This window comes from Balaenoptera acutorostrata, chromosome 1, assembly GCF_949987535.1.
Source record: "Balaenoptera acutorostrata chromosome 1, mBalAcu1.1, whole genome shotgun sequence".
NCBI classification, from domain to species: Eukaryota; Metazoa; Chordata; class Mammalia; order Artiodactyla; family Balaenopteridae; genus Balaenoptera; species Balaenoptera acutorostrata.
This window is the reverse complement of record NC_080064.1, coordinates 156,131,981-156,149,051: the sequence shown is the minus strand read 5'-3', so window position 1 is coordinate 156,149,051 and position 17,071 is coordinate 156,131,981. Positions and strand designations below refer to the sequence as shown.

The following is a 17,071-nucleotide window of genomic DNA, read 5'->3' as shown; positions in this document are numbered from 1 at the left end:
TCTTTGTACTATTTTTGTACCTTTTTGTAAGTCTGAAATTATTTCAAACATGAAAAGTTAAAAAAGTGAAAAATGACTTTTATAAGGAGAGGAGGATAGATTGGGGGTGGGAGGTGCAGGATGAAAGTGAATAAAACATTCCAGCCCTGTCTCCTCCAGCTCACATGTGCTGCCCAGAATGCTGTCCCCCGAGTGTCTCGAGACACGGTGTGGGTCTGTCTCTCTCCCAAGATGGCTCTTTCTTTCTCCACAGCCTCTACTTGAAAAACACCAAGAGGAGACCCAACTGCTCAGGGCCTCCAACTCCTGCTGCTATGTTCACTGGGAAAATCAATTACAGCCTAATTACCTCAGGGGGTTAATTAGCATCATGTAGCCTGGGTGTCCTCTGGGAACAGAGCAGCCTGTCAGTCCTCGGTCAGCGAGCAGGGGTGGCGGAGGCAGAGGTTTCTCAGGGAGAAGCCTGCCTTCTGGCTGGGCTGGGGCCCCTGCCAGTCAGAGAGGAGACAGGGTTGGGGCAGCAGCTGGTTGTTGGAAGTGAGAGGGGCTGATGGAAGCAGGTCCCTGCCTAAGCTCCCCTGTACCAGAGGTGCAGAGGCAGAGAGACGTACAACTGCAGCAGCAAGAAGAATTACAGAACAGAGCAAGTTCTCAAGGCAGCCGCTGCTGGAAATCACTAGAATCAGGGAGAAGGCATAGAGCCCTGAGCTGCTCAGGGAGCTAGCTGTCTGAGGGCAGAGGTTGGGGCACCTCCAGCAGTCCCAGAAAACACTTTCCCGGTGAGATAAAGACACAGGACAGTCGGTAGGCACCACCACTGGCCAGGCCCAAAAGAAAAATGGGATTGAAGAAGCTCAGTCTTTGAGGGGGCAGTGTCTTCACCCTCATAACATCTTCCTACCAGAATGAATGAGGACCTGGATGGCGGGAGATGCTCTTCTATAGCACTGCGCTATTCCTGGGATACACCGCCATTTGGATGGATGGCATCTGTCTGGTCCATATCCGCTAGGAAGGTTGGATATAAAGGAAGGGGAAGCTCACTTCTTGTTTTATATTACTTGGGCAAATCACAGAGACTCTTAAAATGTTTTTATAATTAAATATATCTGAGTTGAAACACTGGCCCTGCCACTTAATAGCTGTGTGAACTTGGACAACTCCATTTTTCGGAGTCTTGTTCTCTTTATCTGTAAAATGGAGGTGAGAATACTTACTTCTCATGGTGGTTGTAAGGATTAAATGAGACAGTGCCAAGCACACCAAACAAATATTTGCTCCCTCTTCAAATAACTCATCTGTATGTTAACAACACTTGTTTGATCTTGAGGCTTTTTTTTTTTTTAACTGATCTGAAGCTTGAAAATGATCATAGGGATGCTCCAGAAGTTTCCCAATACTCTGCGACATGGATGAGAGCCAGACTTGGCTTTCTTTGGCCAGTAAGGAAAATGAGGCAGGGAAAGGGACAGTGCATCTGCTCAGGGAAGAGGTAGAAAAGGAGCAGCCCCTTCTGCTTTTTTTTTTTTTTTTTTAAATTTTTTGGCCAAACTGCACAGCTTGTGGGGTCTTAGTTCCCTGACCAGGGATCAAACCCAGTCCACAGCAGTGAAAGCCCGAGTCTTAACCACTGGACCACCAGGGAATTCCCCTCTCCTACTTTCTTAAACGTGCAAATCACAGTGGTACTTGCTCTGGCCGATATTCCTAGTCACCATAAGGAACATGCAATTAGTTTCAAAGCACAAGCGACAGTCGGTGAATAGGGAGCAGCAAAGAGTGATGAGCACATATTGCAACCGAAGTTAAATACAACTATTCCTCTCCCCGGCCATTCAAACCCCAAGCAGCTGCACGTTCATTCACATTACCTATTCATCTTCCTTTGCAATTGACTATTCAGGAAACATCAGTTTTTTCCAGGATAACTAATTACCTATTTCTTTCCATTAAAATGCACAAACAAATTGGGACAGAGAGTAAACCCGGGGAAATGGCACGGTGGCTAATGCAGTGTCTGCCTTCACTTTCTTCCTCCGTTTTCAGCTTTGCAACTCTGAGCTAACTGCAGCTCCTGAAAGCGCATTTCTGCTGAGAAAAGCTAAACCTGTTTTCTGAAACGTTCACCCGCCATGCAGCCGATGTCTCGTCCCCACCTGGCTCAGCCAGCCTGGCAGGGAGGCTGGGCTGGCTCTGCCTCCTCGGTGCACACAGACGTGCACGCACATTCGTGCACGGATGTGAGGACACACTTCCATACGCTTGGCATTTATGCCTGGACACAGGCCATCGAGACACCCGTGAGAGGCTTTACACACCCTTACATTAAACTCACTCTACGCCAAGAATTCTTCCATAAAGGCTCAACTCCCACTGCCCTGGGGTCAGCTCCCGGCCATCCATCCCTTCCCACTCTGGGAAACTGGGGGACTCACCTCGGTGATTTGGGGGTTGGAGCACTTAACATTGTGGCTGGACCAGTCAAGCCAGGGGCTGGAGGGGCTGCTACAGTGCTGCTGGAGGGTGCACCTGCGCTCACCGCTGCACCAGCCACACTCGAACTTCCGGTCGGCCTTGAGGCAGAGGCCACAGCTCTCCCGCTGGGCTGCACACTTGTAGAGGTGGACTGCAGAGAGAGGGGAGGCAGTCACAGATGGGGTTGGAGAGGACGCCTCACAATCTACCCCCTTCTTGCAGGCGTGATAGAAACCGCCCCCATCCATGGATAACACCAATGATCATCATTATCCTTGCAAGAATAATTGATGGGGAATTAATAATAAACTGAGCCTCTTAGCAGTCGTTTAAAGGCACTACAAGAAAATATTATTTAAGAGTTCTGGCTCTAGATTAAATTGGATCACGGCTTTAATTGTGGCTTCACCACTTCCTAGCAATGTGACAAAGAATTTAACTTCTTTGAACGTTCAGTACTTACTCTATAACATGGTGATAATCATTGTTTTTTGTGAGGTTTGAATGAGATGTTGTATATTCAGTGCTTAGCACAGTGCCTGTAACATAGCTGATGTTCTGTACATGCTTATTATCTTTTCTTTGAACTCAAACTACATTCTTACGCTGCTGCTTCTCTGTCACATATGGCCCTCGCTGAAAGAGGTAAGGACTGATTTCCCCATTTCAGGCAAAAAAGAAGCTCAAAGAGAGATGTAATGACTCTTGGAGTTTACTAAGGTTAGTGCCCCAAGCTGGGATTCTGCAGATCCAACTCGCTGTGCTGCTAGCATGCAGGTCCTGAGAGGAGAGAGGCACACAGGGGACTGGGTAGGTCTGGGAGAGGCGTCAGCTGGGGCTTCGAGAAAGGCCACATGCCTGGCAGAGTGGAGGCAGAGCTGATAAGGAAAGATGGTTGATGCCATCTTGTTCATGGCCCTGTGGATGGAGCAGATATCCCCAGGGAGGGCAAACTGGCTACTTAACAGGTCACTTTTGGAGTCTGCAAATGCTTTTGCTTTTGTCTCTTACCCACTTAGAAGCCCTAGACAGGCCAGTCGGCAGAACCGTTTTGTGAGCCCGAGGCTTGGTAGTTGTATGCTGGAGTTTTGAATTCAGAGTCCCAAGTAGAACTCTTCAGAAGCAGAATACTTAGGAAGTCATTTTTCAACGCTTCTGGTCAAGCAGACATAAGCTCTCAGGCCTGGGTGGCATGCTTCTGGAGGTCAGGTACATGCCCCAGGGTAGAGGTATTTTTTTTTTCTTCCATATGTCCCCATTCTACTCCTCTGCTCTGCCAAGCATTCCTCAGTCTCAGCTGCAGGGGCTCTACTGAGACACCCTCATGCCTATGGCTTCTTACGGTAGAGGGCAGAAAATGGGAATCTTAAAATGAACAAATCCGCATTCCGCATTTATTAATATGCACATGGTCCACATCTAATTTCTTATTTGACCCTCATGATGACCCTGAGAGGCGGGCCTCCTTTCCCCCATTTCCCAGATAATGAACTTGGGACATTGAGAGGAGCAGTAATTAGTCTGAGTTCACATAGCTATTGGTGAAAGAGCCAGGATTCGAATCCCAGTTTGTTGGATTCTAGAATCTGAGTCCTTAAGCACTGTGGCCTCCTCCACCCAACACAGTGCATAACCTCCAGGAACAGCTGGGCTCTGGGTGGGAGGTGAATGTGAGATCGCCATGGCCTGTGCATTCAAGGAGCTGCTTAAAAGTTGTCAGGCGCCACAAGGGAGGGTTCCAATGTGACAGCTTGGATGTGGCTGTTTTTTCTCTAAGCTCCAGGTGCAAAGGCAAAACCTCTGGGAACTAAGCCCAGATCCTGAGCCGGGGAAATGCCTATCTCTTAGCACTGAGAAAATCGGGCCTGGGTATGAAGGGAAATAGAAAAAATCTCCCAGATGAAGTAGTACCGATTTTCGTGGCAGCATCCGGGACAGGGACCATAGCATCTGGAAGAGATGCTGAAGCACTTTCAGGTCTCCTCCTGTGGCCTCAGTCCCTCTTTCTGTGCCCATGGGGTGACCCTCGGGCTGAAGGACAGGCTTGTGACAACCCTAGCTACTTGAAATGTGGTGAAGTGTGGCTCATGGTGGGGGGCAGTGATAGGGTTCCAGGGGAGGAGGTTTCACATCCCACAACAGCCGGAGCCACGGGGAGGAAGGGCAGTGATGTGGTTAAGCACGTGGCTCCAGAATTAGACTGTTTTGGTTCAAATCCTGGCTCTTACTATTTGAACTCTTGGTCCATTTTTTTTCTTTTTTCAACTTCATTGAGATGTAACTGACAAAAAAAGTGTACAATATTTGAAGTGTATACTGTGATGATTTGACATACATACAAAAAGTGAAAAGATTCCTCCCTTCTAGTTAATTAACACATCCATCACCCCCATATCTATATCTATATATGTGTGTGTGTGTATATGTATATATATGTGTTAAGAACATTTAATTTCTACTCTCTTAGCAAATTTCAATTATGCAATACAGTGTTACCAACTATAGCCACCATGTTATACATTAGATCCTCAGACCTTATTCATCTTATAGCTTGAAGTTTGTACCCTGTTACCAACCTCTCCCTATTTCTCCAACCCCCTCAAACCCCTGGCAACCACTTTTCTACTCCGTTTCTGTGAGTTGGACATTTTTTTTTCAGGTTCCACATATAAGTTATACTACACAGTCTTTGTCTTAAAAACATGGAATGCTTTGTAAGTTTGCATCATCTTTGTGCAGGGGTCATGCCGATCTCTGCATCATTCCAATTTTAGTGTATATGTTGCCAAAGTGGACAGTCTCGGTCCATCTCTTAACTTCTTTGGGTCTCAGTTTCCTCATCTATAAAATGAGGATAATACTGGTACATACCCCTCAGAGTTGTTGGGATGATTAGGAAAATAATCTCAGATAAACCACTTAGTGAGTGACTAGCCAGAGTGCTGATCAAACTGGAGTCCCTTTTGTCATTCTTGAGATCTGGGAGGAATGCTGTACTGGGGGCAGCCTACCTGCACCCAGGAGGACCTCCACATGGGTGTGCAGGACATGAATGAGGTGGCCTCATGGAACACCCCCTCCTGCATCAGCCCAGCTCCTTCCTGAGCTTCCTTGCAACAGCTGTGCCCTCGAGTCAGCAAGCTGGCCCCTCCCGTCCACCTCAGGACCAGGGGAGCCGCCTTACAAACCTTCTTTGTGCAGTGACTGGGGCCAAGGGCAGGGGAACCAGAACCCTATTGGAAATAATATCTCCATTTCCAGGGAAACTGGCAGGACATTCCTGCCTGCTGCTCTCCTGGTCAGGTTCCACAGACACTTCAAAGTCTCTGGGAGCCAAAGGAAAACGTGATGAACCGGCAGCCACCGGGCGGATGCTCTGGTTGTAATAAAACAGGGTTCCCAACAGGACTCCTTTGATGGCGCCAAATGTTGCTTTAGGATCCTCTGAAGAATTACGCTGACAGAGGGAGTGTATTATTCATGGCACAGCAGCTGGCTGGCTCTGATCCTTCCACCCAGTCTTTCCCAGGGTCACGGAAAGATCAAAACTCTACCTGGAAGTAGCTGCTTACCTTTCAGGTCCTGAGGGTTGTCGATGATGAAATTGCCATTCCACACCACGGCAAAGTCCACGGCCAGGTTGCTGATGTCCATCCCGTCGTACTGGTACTGTGGGGAGAGGGGCAGAGGGACACGCTCATGAGGCTTTCCATCACGGGGGGGCGGGGATGCTGCTGCTACCTCAGGGGACCAGGAAGGAAACCAGGGACTTTGGTTCCCTCTGGGCTGAGAGAGGAGCAGAGGGAGAAACAGGAACCCCATGCACCGTTCACATTATCCCTGTGGTGTCTTCCCCCGACTGCTAGTCACTAATGCCAACAGATCCAGCTCAAACCCCTTAGTTGGCATTCAATACCCCCTATGATCCCATCCAAGCTTAGTTCTCCAACCTTCTCTTCAACGTCTCCTCCAGAATCTTTGAAGCACCTGTCTCCAAGCACACCCGCCCAAGCCCCTCTCTGCATGTGTTCAGTTCACGTCTCCTAAGAATTCCTCCCTCTCCCAACAGCCTCCACCCTTCACCATATTTACTCTCCTAGTCTAGCTCAGACTCACCTTCCCCAGGTGTCTTCTCTGCCATCCCTCCCAGCCCTCCCCATCCTCTCCGTCCCCTGGTGTTTCTGTCTTTAACCAGGCACTTCCCGGGAGCTGCTTTGCATCTTTTCACATGAAAGTCTAGTCTCTTTAGAAAGTCCACGTGCCGCTCTGTAAATCCCACAGAGCCCTGAGCACAGCACGTGTGTAACACACAGCGGTGCCTCGGTTGGTTGGCCAGGCCCTGTGGTGGCCCTTTCCTTCTGCACGTGAGCTTTACTTTGGTCAACAGTTCACTAGGGAAAGTGCCCAGAGCTTTCTGGGCACAGATCTGATCAGCTCTGCCATTTAAGGCCCCCAAGCTGTGGCTGGGAGTGGCCTTTCTCCCATGCTGATCCCACCGAGGACGCTCAAGCCCTCAGACACATCTGAAACAGCCCCTCTGGTGGCCCAGCCCCTGCGCCTCTGTGGGAATCCCCTCTGTGGGGACTGCCCAGCCCGGCCACTTAGCTCTCAGGGCCTGTCCCTCCGGCCCTTCCTGCCACCTTCCTCCCTTTGTTGTGCTCCATTGCCTTCTCAACTCCCACCTTCCCCGGGTGCTTGGTGGCCTTCTACCGATTACAAATTCCATCAAGTGCCCGTGAACCTGGAATCTGACAGCTCCCTGATAAGAGGCCCAGATTCTCTTTATCTCTCCCGGGCGAATTACCTTCCCTCAGCACCTCTGTCACCTTTGTCACATCCCCCCCATCTCCCAGCTGACCCCCCAGAGCTGGTGGGAGACAGGGAGTTGGCAGATGAAAAGATCCTCTCTGGGCTAGTAGTATAATTAAACACCTCGTGCTTTCTGTCTAGCATTCAGGATTGGTTTAACCCTTGCTGCTCTTGGAGTTCACGGCTTCCTCCTCCTCCTCCCTTCCCCCCTCCCCTCATGCCACTCTACTTTCACTTCCGCTGATCTCTCTGCAGCTCTCCTCCCGCGTGGTGCCCTGCCCTCCAGTGGATCCACTCCCTGAATGCGGACAGGGTTTGGGGTCAAGTTGACTGGCGTTGGTTGAAGTTTCACCAAAGGCCAAGAAGTACTCTTTCAACTCAGAAAGGGCACAGAGCTCTCAGCTTATGCCAGGAGGGTCCTCACAGCCCTCCACTACCTCCGTCACCATCAACCTGCTTTGCTCTGTTGAGGGACCCTAGGGCCTGCACACTCCTCTGTCCCTGGAGACATGGGTCAGCCTGTGGACCCGGAGGGTTCTGGAAGCCGGGGCAGGCCAGGCTGAGGCCCTGGCTCAGGTGTGAGACAAAGCCTGCCCTGGTGCTCTTACCGAGCTGTTCTGGCACTGGACGCTGGAGCTGTTGAAGCGCAGGGCGGGAACACGGTGGACGGCCCCCTGTATGTTGAGGACGCACTCATAGCCTCGCTGGCCGGACTGAGGCTGGGGCAGGTTTCGAGCCTTGAGAGTGATTGGTTTTACTTCCCCGACGGGTATCAGGATCTCCTCCGTGGGCACCAGCTGGGGACAGTCCTGGGGAGCAAGCAGAGAGCCTCCGTCTGGTCTGTCCTGGCTCATACCTCCCTACTCCCCAAGCCCGGGAGGTGGACAGGCCTTCCATGCCAGGCCATACCCTCTTGCATCCAGGCGGGCTGCCCACAAGGATGTACCTCATTTAAGGGGCACATGGAGTCAGCAGGGAATGTGAAATCTATCTCTTAGCTCCCGGGCCTTGATATCGTCATCCCCATCCCACAAGTTTTCCTGTATCTCGTGTGCGTGTTACAATTTAGGAATTAATTTTCAAGCCCCGGCGTGGCAGGTTGTGGATTTTATCTCCTGAGACACGGGATAAAAGATGCTTCCCGCGTCCCTGTCCCCAGGTTGGACCCCCCACCTCTGGGTTTCATCTGTCTCCCAGCTCCTGCTCCCCACCCTTCTTGCACTGTCCGTGCCCAAGGTGATCTGTTATCGGCAGCCTCAGCTTCCCAGCGCCGACTGAGTGGCCTTTCCAGGAGGTGGATCAAGCCCTCCCAGCAATGCTCTCAACACTTGCTCTGGCTTTTTATCTCACTTCATTACCAAGCCTTGCATGAAGACCATATTGCTTTGTAAAAGAAAACAGAAAAAATAAAGTCTTGGTGTGAAGGGGTTGTGGGAAGGACCCTGAGAGAGGGAGGAAGTGAGAAGGAGAGTGATGGTCCTCGGTTCTCCTTCTAGAGGCTGCTTCTCCACCAGAGGTCAAATGACCACCTCCTCACAGTTCCACCCCCTGCCCATTTTCTCCCTCTCCAGGAAGACGTTGCCCAGTGGCCTCTGGCAATGAGAACACACAGCCTCCTCCATGTGCAATCATTTCCTGTCTCCAGGGATCAACTGGGCAACGTCTTGAAGGCACCTCTTTCCCTGTCCCCTTCCCCTCTGGGTGGTGGTGGTGGTTCTCAGAGGGAGCCTTTGGGAAGGTGGTGGTAGTGGGGGGGGGTTTGTATGTTGCTACACTGCAGAGGGCGCTACTGGCATTTAGTGCCAAGTGTGGGGCAGGATGCTGAACTTCCTCAAGGTGTGGGACAGTCTGGAACAATAAATGGTCCCTCTCCTAATGCCAGAGGCATCCCTGGTAAGAAGCCTTTGGTGCCACAGGAATGTGAAACAATGGACTGCCTTAGCCATGGGCTTCTTGCTCAGTGTTGGCTTAGGCAGTGGCCTCAGGAGCAAGCCCTCCATGATTTGGCCCCTGCCTCCTTCTTACCCTCTGATTCTTGGGCATCATGGTCCAGCCATACCACGGAGGAATTTAAGGTTAGTCCTGAGGGAACATCTCCCTCACTTATCAACCTCTGATCCTTTGAAGATGCTTTTCTCTCCACCAGAAACATTCCCCTTCGACCCCCCTAATCTTCCTCCTGGCCCCTGACTCAGCCCTCTTTAGCTGATTACCTCTTAATTAGCCTTCAAACTCAACCCTGCAGCTCCTTTGTAAAGCCATCCCTGACCCTTTCCTGCACTGGCCCTCAGGATGGGTTACAGATACTCTCCCCGATCGCATTTAGCCCTCAGAATTGCAGTTTCTCATTAACTTGTCTTCCTTATTGGTCTGTGAGCCTTGAGGATTAGGCTGCATCTTATTTGCCTCCGTATCCCCAGGCTTTATCCAAGTTCCTGACATGTAGTGGACACTTGGTCATTGCTTGTGGGAGGGTAAATGGAAAATAAGAAAATAAAGCAACAGACAAAACGATCTCAAACTTTCTATTTGGCTCCAACTTCCTAGATTTTTTAGAGATGAGGTAAAGTCCTGCCTTCTGGACATCTAGAGACTTGAGCAGGAGTTTGATGCCTGAGGCTGGGGTTGGAGATGGTCATTGTTTCTGGAGTCACAGGATTACTCAATTGGTACATCTGTATCTATTAAGGAATCCTGAGGATTTATGAAAAGCTGGGTCCAGGAGAAATTTCCCACAGAAACCTATTCCCACAGAAACCTATCTAGGAGGGTCAGGTGGAACCTCAGGGGTCCCAGTGCCATCCCTCAGTGACTGCATGGGAGAATATCAAGCAGGCAAGTTTTCCACAGGAGACAGGAGCATAAGGCAACCCCAGAACAGATGGGTCCCTGTTTAGAAGTCAGTCACTCAAGCTGCCAACTCATAAACTTGTTCTTTACTGCACTTTTACTTTCATTCCCCGCGGGCACTCTTGACAGTCTTTCATATATTTATAGCCAAGAAAAAAAAATGAACACCACTTTAGGGAAACCCAGGCATCCCATTGAAAAGGAGATACTATTTCCTGTTAGTGGCTGAAAAACTCCCATTGAGTCTAATAAATTAGAATTTAAATTTAGACTAGAAATAAGGCTGAGGTATAATGAGGGTGTGTGTGTGTGTGTGTGTGTGTGTGCATGTGTGTGTGTATACCTGTAAGAGAGAGAGGGAGAGAATAGATATTCAGAATCAGAACTAGTTGATATATTGTAAAGGATGACCAGTTGTTTTTTCATCTCTAATGAGCTCAGAGAACAAATTCAAATATCATGAGTGGAGTCTTAAAGATGTACTTTTGGGAGTACAATGTCTTAGGTTAGTAAACAAGATTGTAGAAGCCTTTTAACTATGACAAAAAATATATGTATGCATGTGTATATACACAAACACACAAATACACACCCCACACACACCCTCATCTTTTGGGCTGGGCTGTCTGGAAGTTGGAGAATCATAAGGAGACTTTATGAGTACTTTTATGAGTTTTTTAAAGAGGTTCTAAATTTTTGAAAAAATTCCCGTGGTCAGACTTTCAGACTTTTTGGGACTAAATTGAAGGATGATGATTAGGGGCTTTCCAAACGCCTAAACAGGGTTCCAAGATTGCCCCAAGAGAAAAGAATGTCTTAGGCTTTGCTTGTTTTTTGTCTGTTTCTCTCAGGTCAGATGGAATAGCATCCTTCCTTCCCTTCTCTAGGGCAAAGGGAAGACATGGCTGGTGCCCAGGTACACTCTCTTCTTCCTAGGAAATACAGGGATATACAGACTCTTTGGGTTATGAGATGGTTCTGGTGAATATCTTGAGGGAGCAGCGCGTCTTAGGTGGAAATGGCAGTGGTGAGGGCTGAAGGCAGGTGCAGGAGAGCCGGCAGCCTGAACATTGCCAAGTTGTTGGAACTTCAATACCTCTGGGGCTTTAGGAAGGTGATGGGTTTCATTAGATACAATGAGGCCACTTCCAACCTGTTTGCTTCTGTGAGTACACACACATGCATGCGCACAGTTCCTGTCCTAAGAACAAGGGAGCAAATAATCATGGCAGGCTTTTTCTGCAGAATGTGAAGACTGTTGTGAGCATTGTTAAAACACCCATTGCTCCTGCAGATCCCCCCAGTCTCCTGAATGACCTCTGTAGGTCATCTTACTCCGCCTTCTGCCTCTAGGCTAACTGGCAGCAGGATATCCCTCCATAGCAGCAATCTGAGTTTCTATCAAGATGAGCAGACGTCCTGTTGGGGAACATCCCAGGGGAGGGGTGAGCTGGGGAGGAGGAGACACGACCAGAGGGAGGGCAGGACCCTGGCACAGCAGCCCTATGTACGAACCTTTGGGCCACATGATCCACCCTGTTTAGCTGTGCTTCTCCAGCTTTCAGCGCTGGGGACCCTTCAGCCCTCAGAAACGACTTCTCCCATGTGGAAATGACATTATCTTCACCCGCTGGACTTCAAAGAGAGAGAGCAGCCAGCATCCTGGGAAGCTAATTGGATTTATTTGGTTCTATCTTTCCTCTGGGACAGGGCGTAAAGAAGATATATGTACCTACATCTCACTAGGCCTGGTTTAGCCATGGAGGGAGATGAGCTTTTAAAGCTGAAAGCCATACATACTCCTGCGCACACCCACTTGCAAACACCATGTCACAGCTTGATCCGGTCCAGGGAAGCCCAGATTTCTGGGACCCCATCAGAGATCTGCTGTGCTCTGAGTTGGGGAAAGGTTTGGCTCGTTACCTTAAAAGAGCTCAAGGGACGGTTCAATTGAAATTCAGCTTCCTCATCTATAAAATGGGGCCTGTGATACCAACAACCCTAGACTGCAGGCAAGAGGGACGTGAAGGTCTGTTGTAAGTGGTGATAAACCGGGTTAACCATGTTAACATCATTACTGCATATTTCTCGCATGTGTACGTGAATACAGGATCGGAGGACTTCAACAACCTTAGAACCAGCTTGGGAACACTGAATCATGACTTCTGCATTTATGTGAGGATCATAGGAAAATTGTTTAAACTTATCAACTTATTCATCTATAATAGAATCCACTTCATAGAGTAGTTAAAATTAAATGAGATAAAAATGTACATGAATAATGTTGTATATATAATAAGAATTCAGTAAATGTTAACTACTAATATTTTTATTTTGAATTGCATTCACTCTAGCACAGTGGTTCTTGGTTATCGGGACTAAGTGTGGGATTGGTCCATCAGCCCTCTGGAAAGAAGTAGGCAGATTCATCTCATGTCCTGGTTACCTTTGTATCTGGAAGTAGCACTACTGACCTGTCTTCCATGGGCAATTTCTCCATCTGTGGGGATGGATTTGTGAGGGTCCCTCATGACCAACAGTGCAGGACTAGGTTGAGGTTAGGTCCGCAAGTGTGGCTGCGACCGTGGAAATAGACAAGCGGACCAGTTCTGATTTTCTGGAGAAAGCATCCTGTACTCTGCCTTTTTGGATGCCTGAGTTCTCTGTAGCCTTGGGCAAAACCCCAAATTTTTAGCATCTTGGTTACTACATCTGTCAAATATGAATTATATGAAACTGCAGGTCTGTTGTGAGAATCAACTGAGATGCCATATGTCAGTGGTTTTCAATCTTCAGCCTAATCTGGGATGAAGCCCAAGAATTTGAATTTCTAACAAGTTCCCAAGTGATGCTATGCCACTGGTCCCCCCATCCCCCGCCCTCCTGTCACATGTGAGAGAAATGCAAATGTGTGATACATTAATGTTACTATACACATCAATGGAGCTAATCAGTTATACATTGTTTCTAGGAAGAAGACAGATGTAGAATTTTGATTCAAAGTTGGGGGGCCCTTACTGGAAGTGTAAAAGAGATATTCTAGGAGCCCCAAAGAGGCACCTAAGGGATTTCCAGTCCCCAGAAGAACCTGAGGACATAGGCAGGACTCTTAACTGAGTAAGGGGAACCTCACTCGAGCCGGCCACGTGCACCTTTGCTGTTCCCCACATTTTCAGGAACAGGGTTCCCCCCAAAGCAGAGCTTTGGACAGGACAGAGTGGGGTCTGGGAGCTGTTTGCTGAGAAAGGACATGGGAGTGGCTGTGGCCCTGGCAACCTCCTCGGAACCTGCGCCCTATTTCCTTTCCCGAGTAAAGTCAGGAGCACCGGGGCACCCTCACCCACACCCAGTCTCTGGGGCCCTGCTGGCTAGTGCCTGTCAGCAGGGCGAGGGGGAGGTGACGGAGACAAGGGCATGTCTCTCACCTCAAGGAACAGACATTAAGGAGAGGAAATGAAAAAGGAGATGGGAAGCCTCTTGCTTTCCCCCCAGGGCTCTTTCGGTATTAATTTAATCCTGACTTGGGATGGCAACAGCTTCTCCCAGGCCCAGTTCTCTGGAATTCTTGAGTCACCCATGGCTGAGAGGGAGCTGTGTTCCGGTGACTTCTAAAGGGCGAGAGGGAGGTGGCATGATTTCAATTAGCCTCTGGGCCTCAGCCCTTCGGCCTCCACACGGGGCAGAGTTACTGGTCTCGCTCTGTCTGACGCCTCTCCTGCCCTCACTCCAGCTGCCCGTTGGGTCCCGTCAAGCTTGGCTTTGGGTTTCTCTTTGCCCGAGGGGAGCCCGGCAGCCAGATGAAAATGAAGCAGCTGCTCCTTCTTATCTGGACCTGCGCGTCACCCTCTCTCTCTGCATTCTGCGGTCCTCCTCGACTTATCTTATTAACAAACTTCGGAGGTTAGAGGTGGCCAGTGTGAAGGTCAGTTTCTGAGACTGTTTACCATGACCTTTCACTGCCCACCCTTCGTCTCTGCACAGCCCTGCCCTGGCCTCCTTGCCTCCCTAGGCCGTTCTTCTATTGACACCCAAGCTGGGCTCACGCCCTCTCCCCCCGTACCCTCGGCTCATGGGTCCTTTCCTGTGGGTGAGAAGATTGGCCTGAAAGTAGTCTCATCCTCTTGCAGAATCCCAGGGCTGGGATTAATTTCCGGTGTCCACTAAGACCAGGGTGGCGCTTTCTGGTCAGCTACGTCAAAGCATACAGACTGGCCAGAGGAAAAGCCTTCTTTGAAAGGTTTTCAGGGCACTAGGTAACTGGTTCCATCCTGCTGAGGCACCTGTGGCTGGGTCTGCCTTAAACACCGCCTGTGGGCACCATCTGTGTGTCTCTCTTTCAAGACAGGCAGATTCCATTTTTTCTGGCTGAATATAACACATATTGTTTCAGAAGCTCAAAGGAATTCATGGTCACGTGTGTGTGTGTGTGTGTGTCTGGGAAACCTTTCAAGGTCTACTTTCTTCTTAAATTAAAAATTTAGGGCTTCCCTGGTGGCTCAGTGGTTGAGAGTCTGCCTGCCAATGCAGCGGACACGGGTTCGAGCCCTGGTCTGGGAAGATCCCACATGCCGCCGAGCAACTAGGCCCGTGAGCCACAACTACTGAGCCTGCGCATCTGGAGCCTGTGCTCTGCAACAAGAGAGGCCGCGATAGTGAGAGGCCCGCGCACCGCGATGAAGAGTGGCCCCCGCTTGCCGCAACTAGAGAAAGCCCTCGCGCAGAAACGAAGACCCAACACAGCCAAAAATAAATAAATAATAAATAAATAAATTTTTAAAAAACGATTAAAAAAATTTTTAAAAATGTAGCTTTACTGAGGTATAATTGACAAATAAAATTGTAAGGTATTTAAATTGTACATCATGCTGACATGTATATCAAGGCCTACTTTCTCGTGTGTATGCATGGAAGCAACCAGTACTTCTACCCAGATTAGGAGACAGAAAAGCCTCTATTTCTTGAAATCTTAGACAAGTAGCTCCAAGGCACACTTCCTATCAATGGCATTTGGGTAAAGTGGTCATTGGTTCCTCTATGCTTTCATGCATGCATGCTACAGACTTTCACTGAAAAAGGCACTGAGGATTTAAAGATAATATGTAATCCTTGCCTTTAAGGATCCTGTAGCCTAGTGCAAGAGGGAGACATATAAAGGCCATAGCAGTATTTGCAAATGCTACACTGTCACTTATTTACATTTGCGGATTTTCTAAAAGGTGGCACGAGAGGGGAATGTATATTTATACATATGTGCATTTGTGGGAATACATAAGGTCTCTATAGTTGTTCAAACTCATCTACTGGTCACTCTGGGGCGTGAAAAACATTAGACACTGACCCAGCAGGCTTCGTTGTCCTAAGGCTTGCTATGAATTTGTAAGAAAGTCAACCTCAAGGAAATATCATTGGGTGGGATATTCATTGGAAAAAGAAGAAATCTGATATTGCACTGTGTTGATGACAAAGGTGGGGGTCTGGCCTTAGGGATGGCACTTCGACTGTATAATAAAATGGGACTTTTAGCAAGGCCTGGTTCTTTTCACCAGTTGACTGCCTCTCTCTTCTGTAAGGCCACCCACACAGTCATACACCAGAGTCAAAGAATCACTGAATTTTAGACTAGGAAGGGAGGTTGGCATGAAAGAGTGGTTGAGAGTGAATGTTCTATTGAACTAGACTATGTCTGCAGCCAAGCAAAGGGCTTAGACTCAAAGAACAAACGCCATTCACTACACTCTTCTAGACCATGGGGCCTGTTCGGTGGGATATATTTCCTCTAAACTTTCAGTCTCAACCCTCAGGTGCCCCCAAGCTTTGGAATGCACACAGTCTTAGGAGTCTAGCAAATATGGCACACTTCTCTTTCTCTGGGGTATTTGCTGCCACTTTCTTTAGCTTTATAATACCAGGGCTTTCTAACATTTCTGGGAAGAAGACCAACATGGACCAGGGCAAGGAGATGGCCAAGCTGTTGGACGGACCATCTGAGAAAGGAGGACCACTCAGATTCACTGGGGCTGCTGTTGTGCCAGGCTGAGCTCTGCTTACCTCTGAAATGTTGATCCGGCCCTCCTGGAAGGAGCAGGTGGTGGGGTCATGAGTGCAGAGGTTTCGGTATTTGCACCAATGGCAGCGGAAGGCGCTGTTGACACAAGACAGGCACCTGCAAGGATAGAGACAGTAAGAGGCAAAGAGAAGGGAGCAGACAGGGAAGGTAAGGGTGCCAGGTGGCCTATGTGTCATGATGGAAGTCTGTTATCCTAGTCTCACTCTCAGAGGGGTAGATTGGTGGGGCATCCCCAGCCCTGAGAATGGTGGCTTATCCCTCTAAGATGTTCACGGGACCAGAAAATTGAGAGAAAAATGTGTTCAGAGTGGGAATAATGTAACTTAGAAACCAGTGGTGTGCTAGAGCTGGTCTGTATCAGCTCATGACAGCCAATTATTCATATTTTCAGGAATTTTACAAGCGGTTGCCATCATGATGGCAGCTGGAAATTAGCTATGGAGGGAGTATTTATGCCATAGAAATTGGAAAATGCCATATAATAAGTTTTTCCCCTGATTTCTGATAGTTAAACATTTGCCAGCATACCACCACTTATAAGACAGAATTGCAGGGGTGGGATGAATTGGGAGATTGGGGTTGACATATATACACTAATATGTATAAAATAGATAACTAATAAGAATCTGCTGTATAAAAATAAATAAAATTAAAAAAATAAAGACAGAATCGCCCAAAGAGCACAGGGATAGAAATTGGGCAGATCTGGTTGCAGTTTTGCCTCTGCCACTGCCACTGGGGTCACCCTGAGTAAGCACTTTACCTTCTGACTCGGAATTTCTTCATCTGTCTGTACTAAAACTTTCCTGTCTACTCCATGGGGTGTTTCGCGTCAAACGAGATAATGTATAGGACGTGATTTTGAAAAGT

At 48.6% G+C, this 17,071-nt stretch overlaps 1 protein-coding gene and 1 non-coding gene across 2 annotated transcripts in view; both read right to left on the bottom strand.

Annotated features, from left to right (window-relative positions):
• Positions 1-17,071, bottom strand: part of PLXNA2 (plexin A2) — a 214,226-nt gene that overhangs the window by 55,103 nt on the left and 142,052 nt on the right. The window contains exons 9-12 of the mRNA XM_007163953.3: positions 16,183-16,297; positions 7,893-8,093; positions 6,048-6,144; positions 2,436-2,626 (exon numbers count right to left, since the gene is read on the bottom strand). Of these exons, the coding sequence (XP_007164015.2) occupies positions 2,436-2,626; positions 6,048-6,144; positions 7,893-8,093; positions 16,183-16,297 (604 nt within the window). The remainder of the gene's footprint in view (positions 1-2,435; positions 2,627-6,047; positions 6,145-7,892; positions 8,094-16,182; positions 16,298-17,071) is intronic.
• Positions 5,172-5,273, bottom strand: LOC114236061 (U6 spliceosomal RNA). Its single transcript, XR_003622098.1, has one exon. It is a non-coding gene; the product is annotated as a U6 spliceosomal RNA (small nuclear RNA).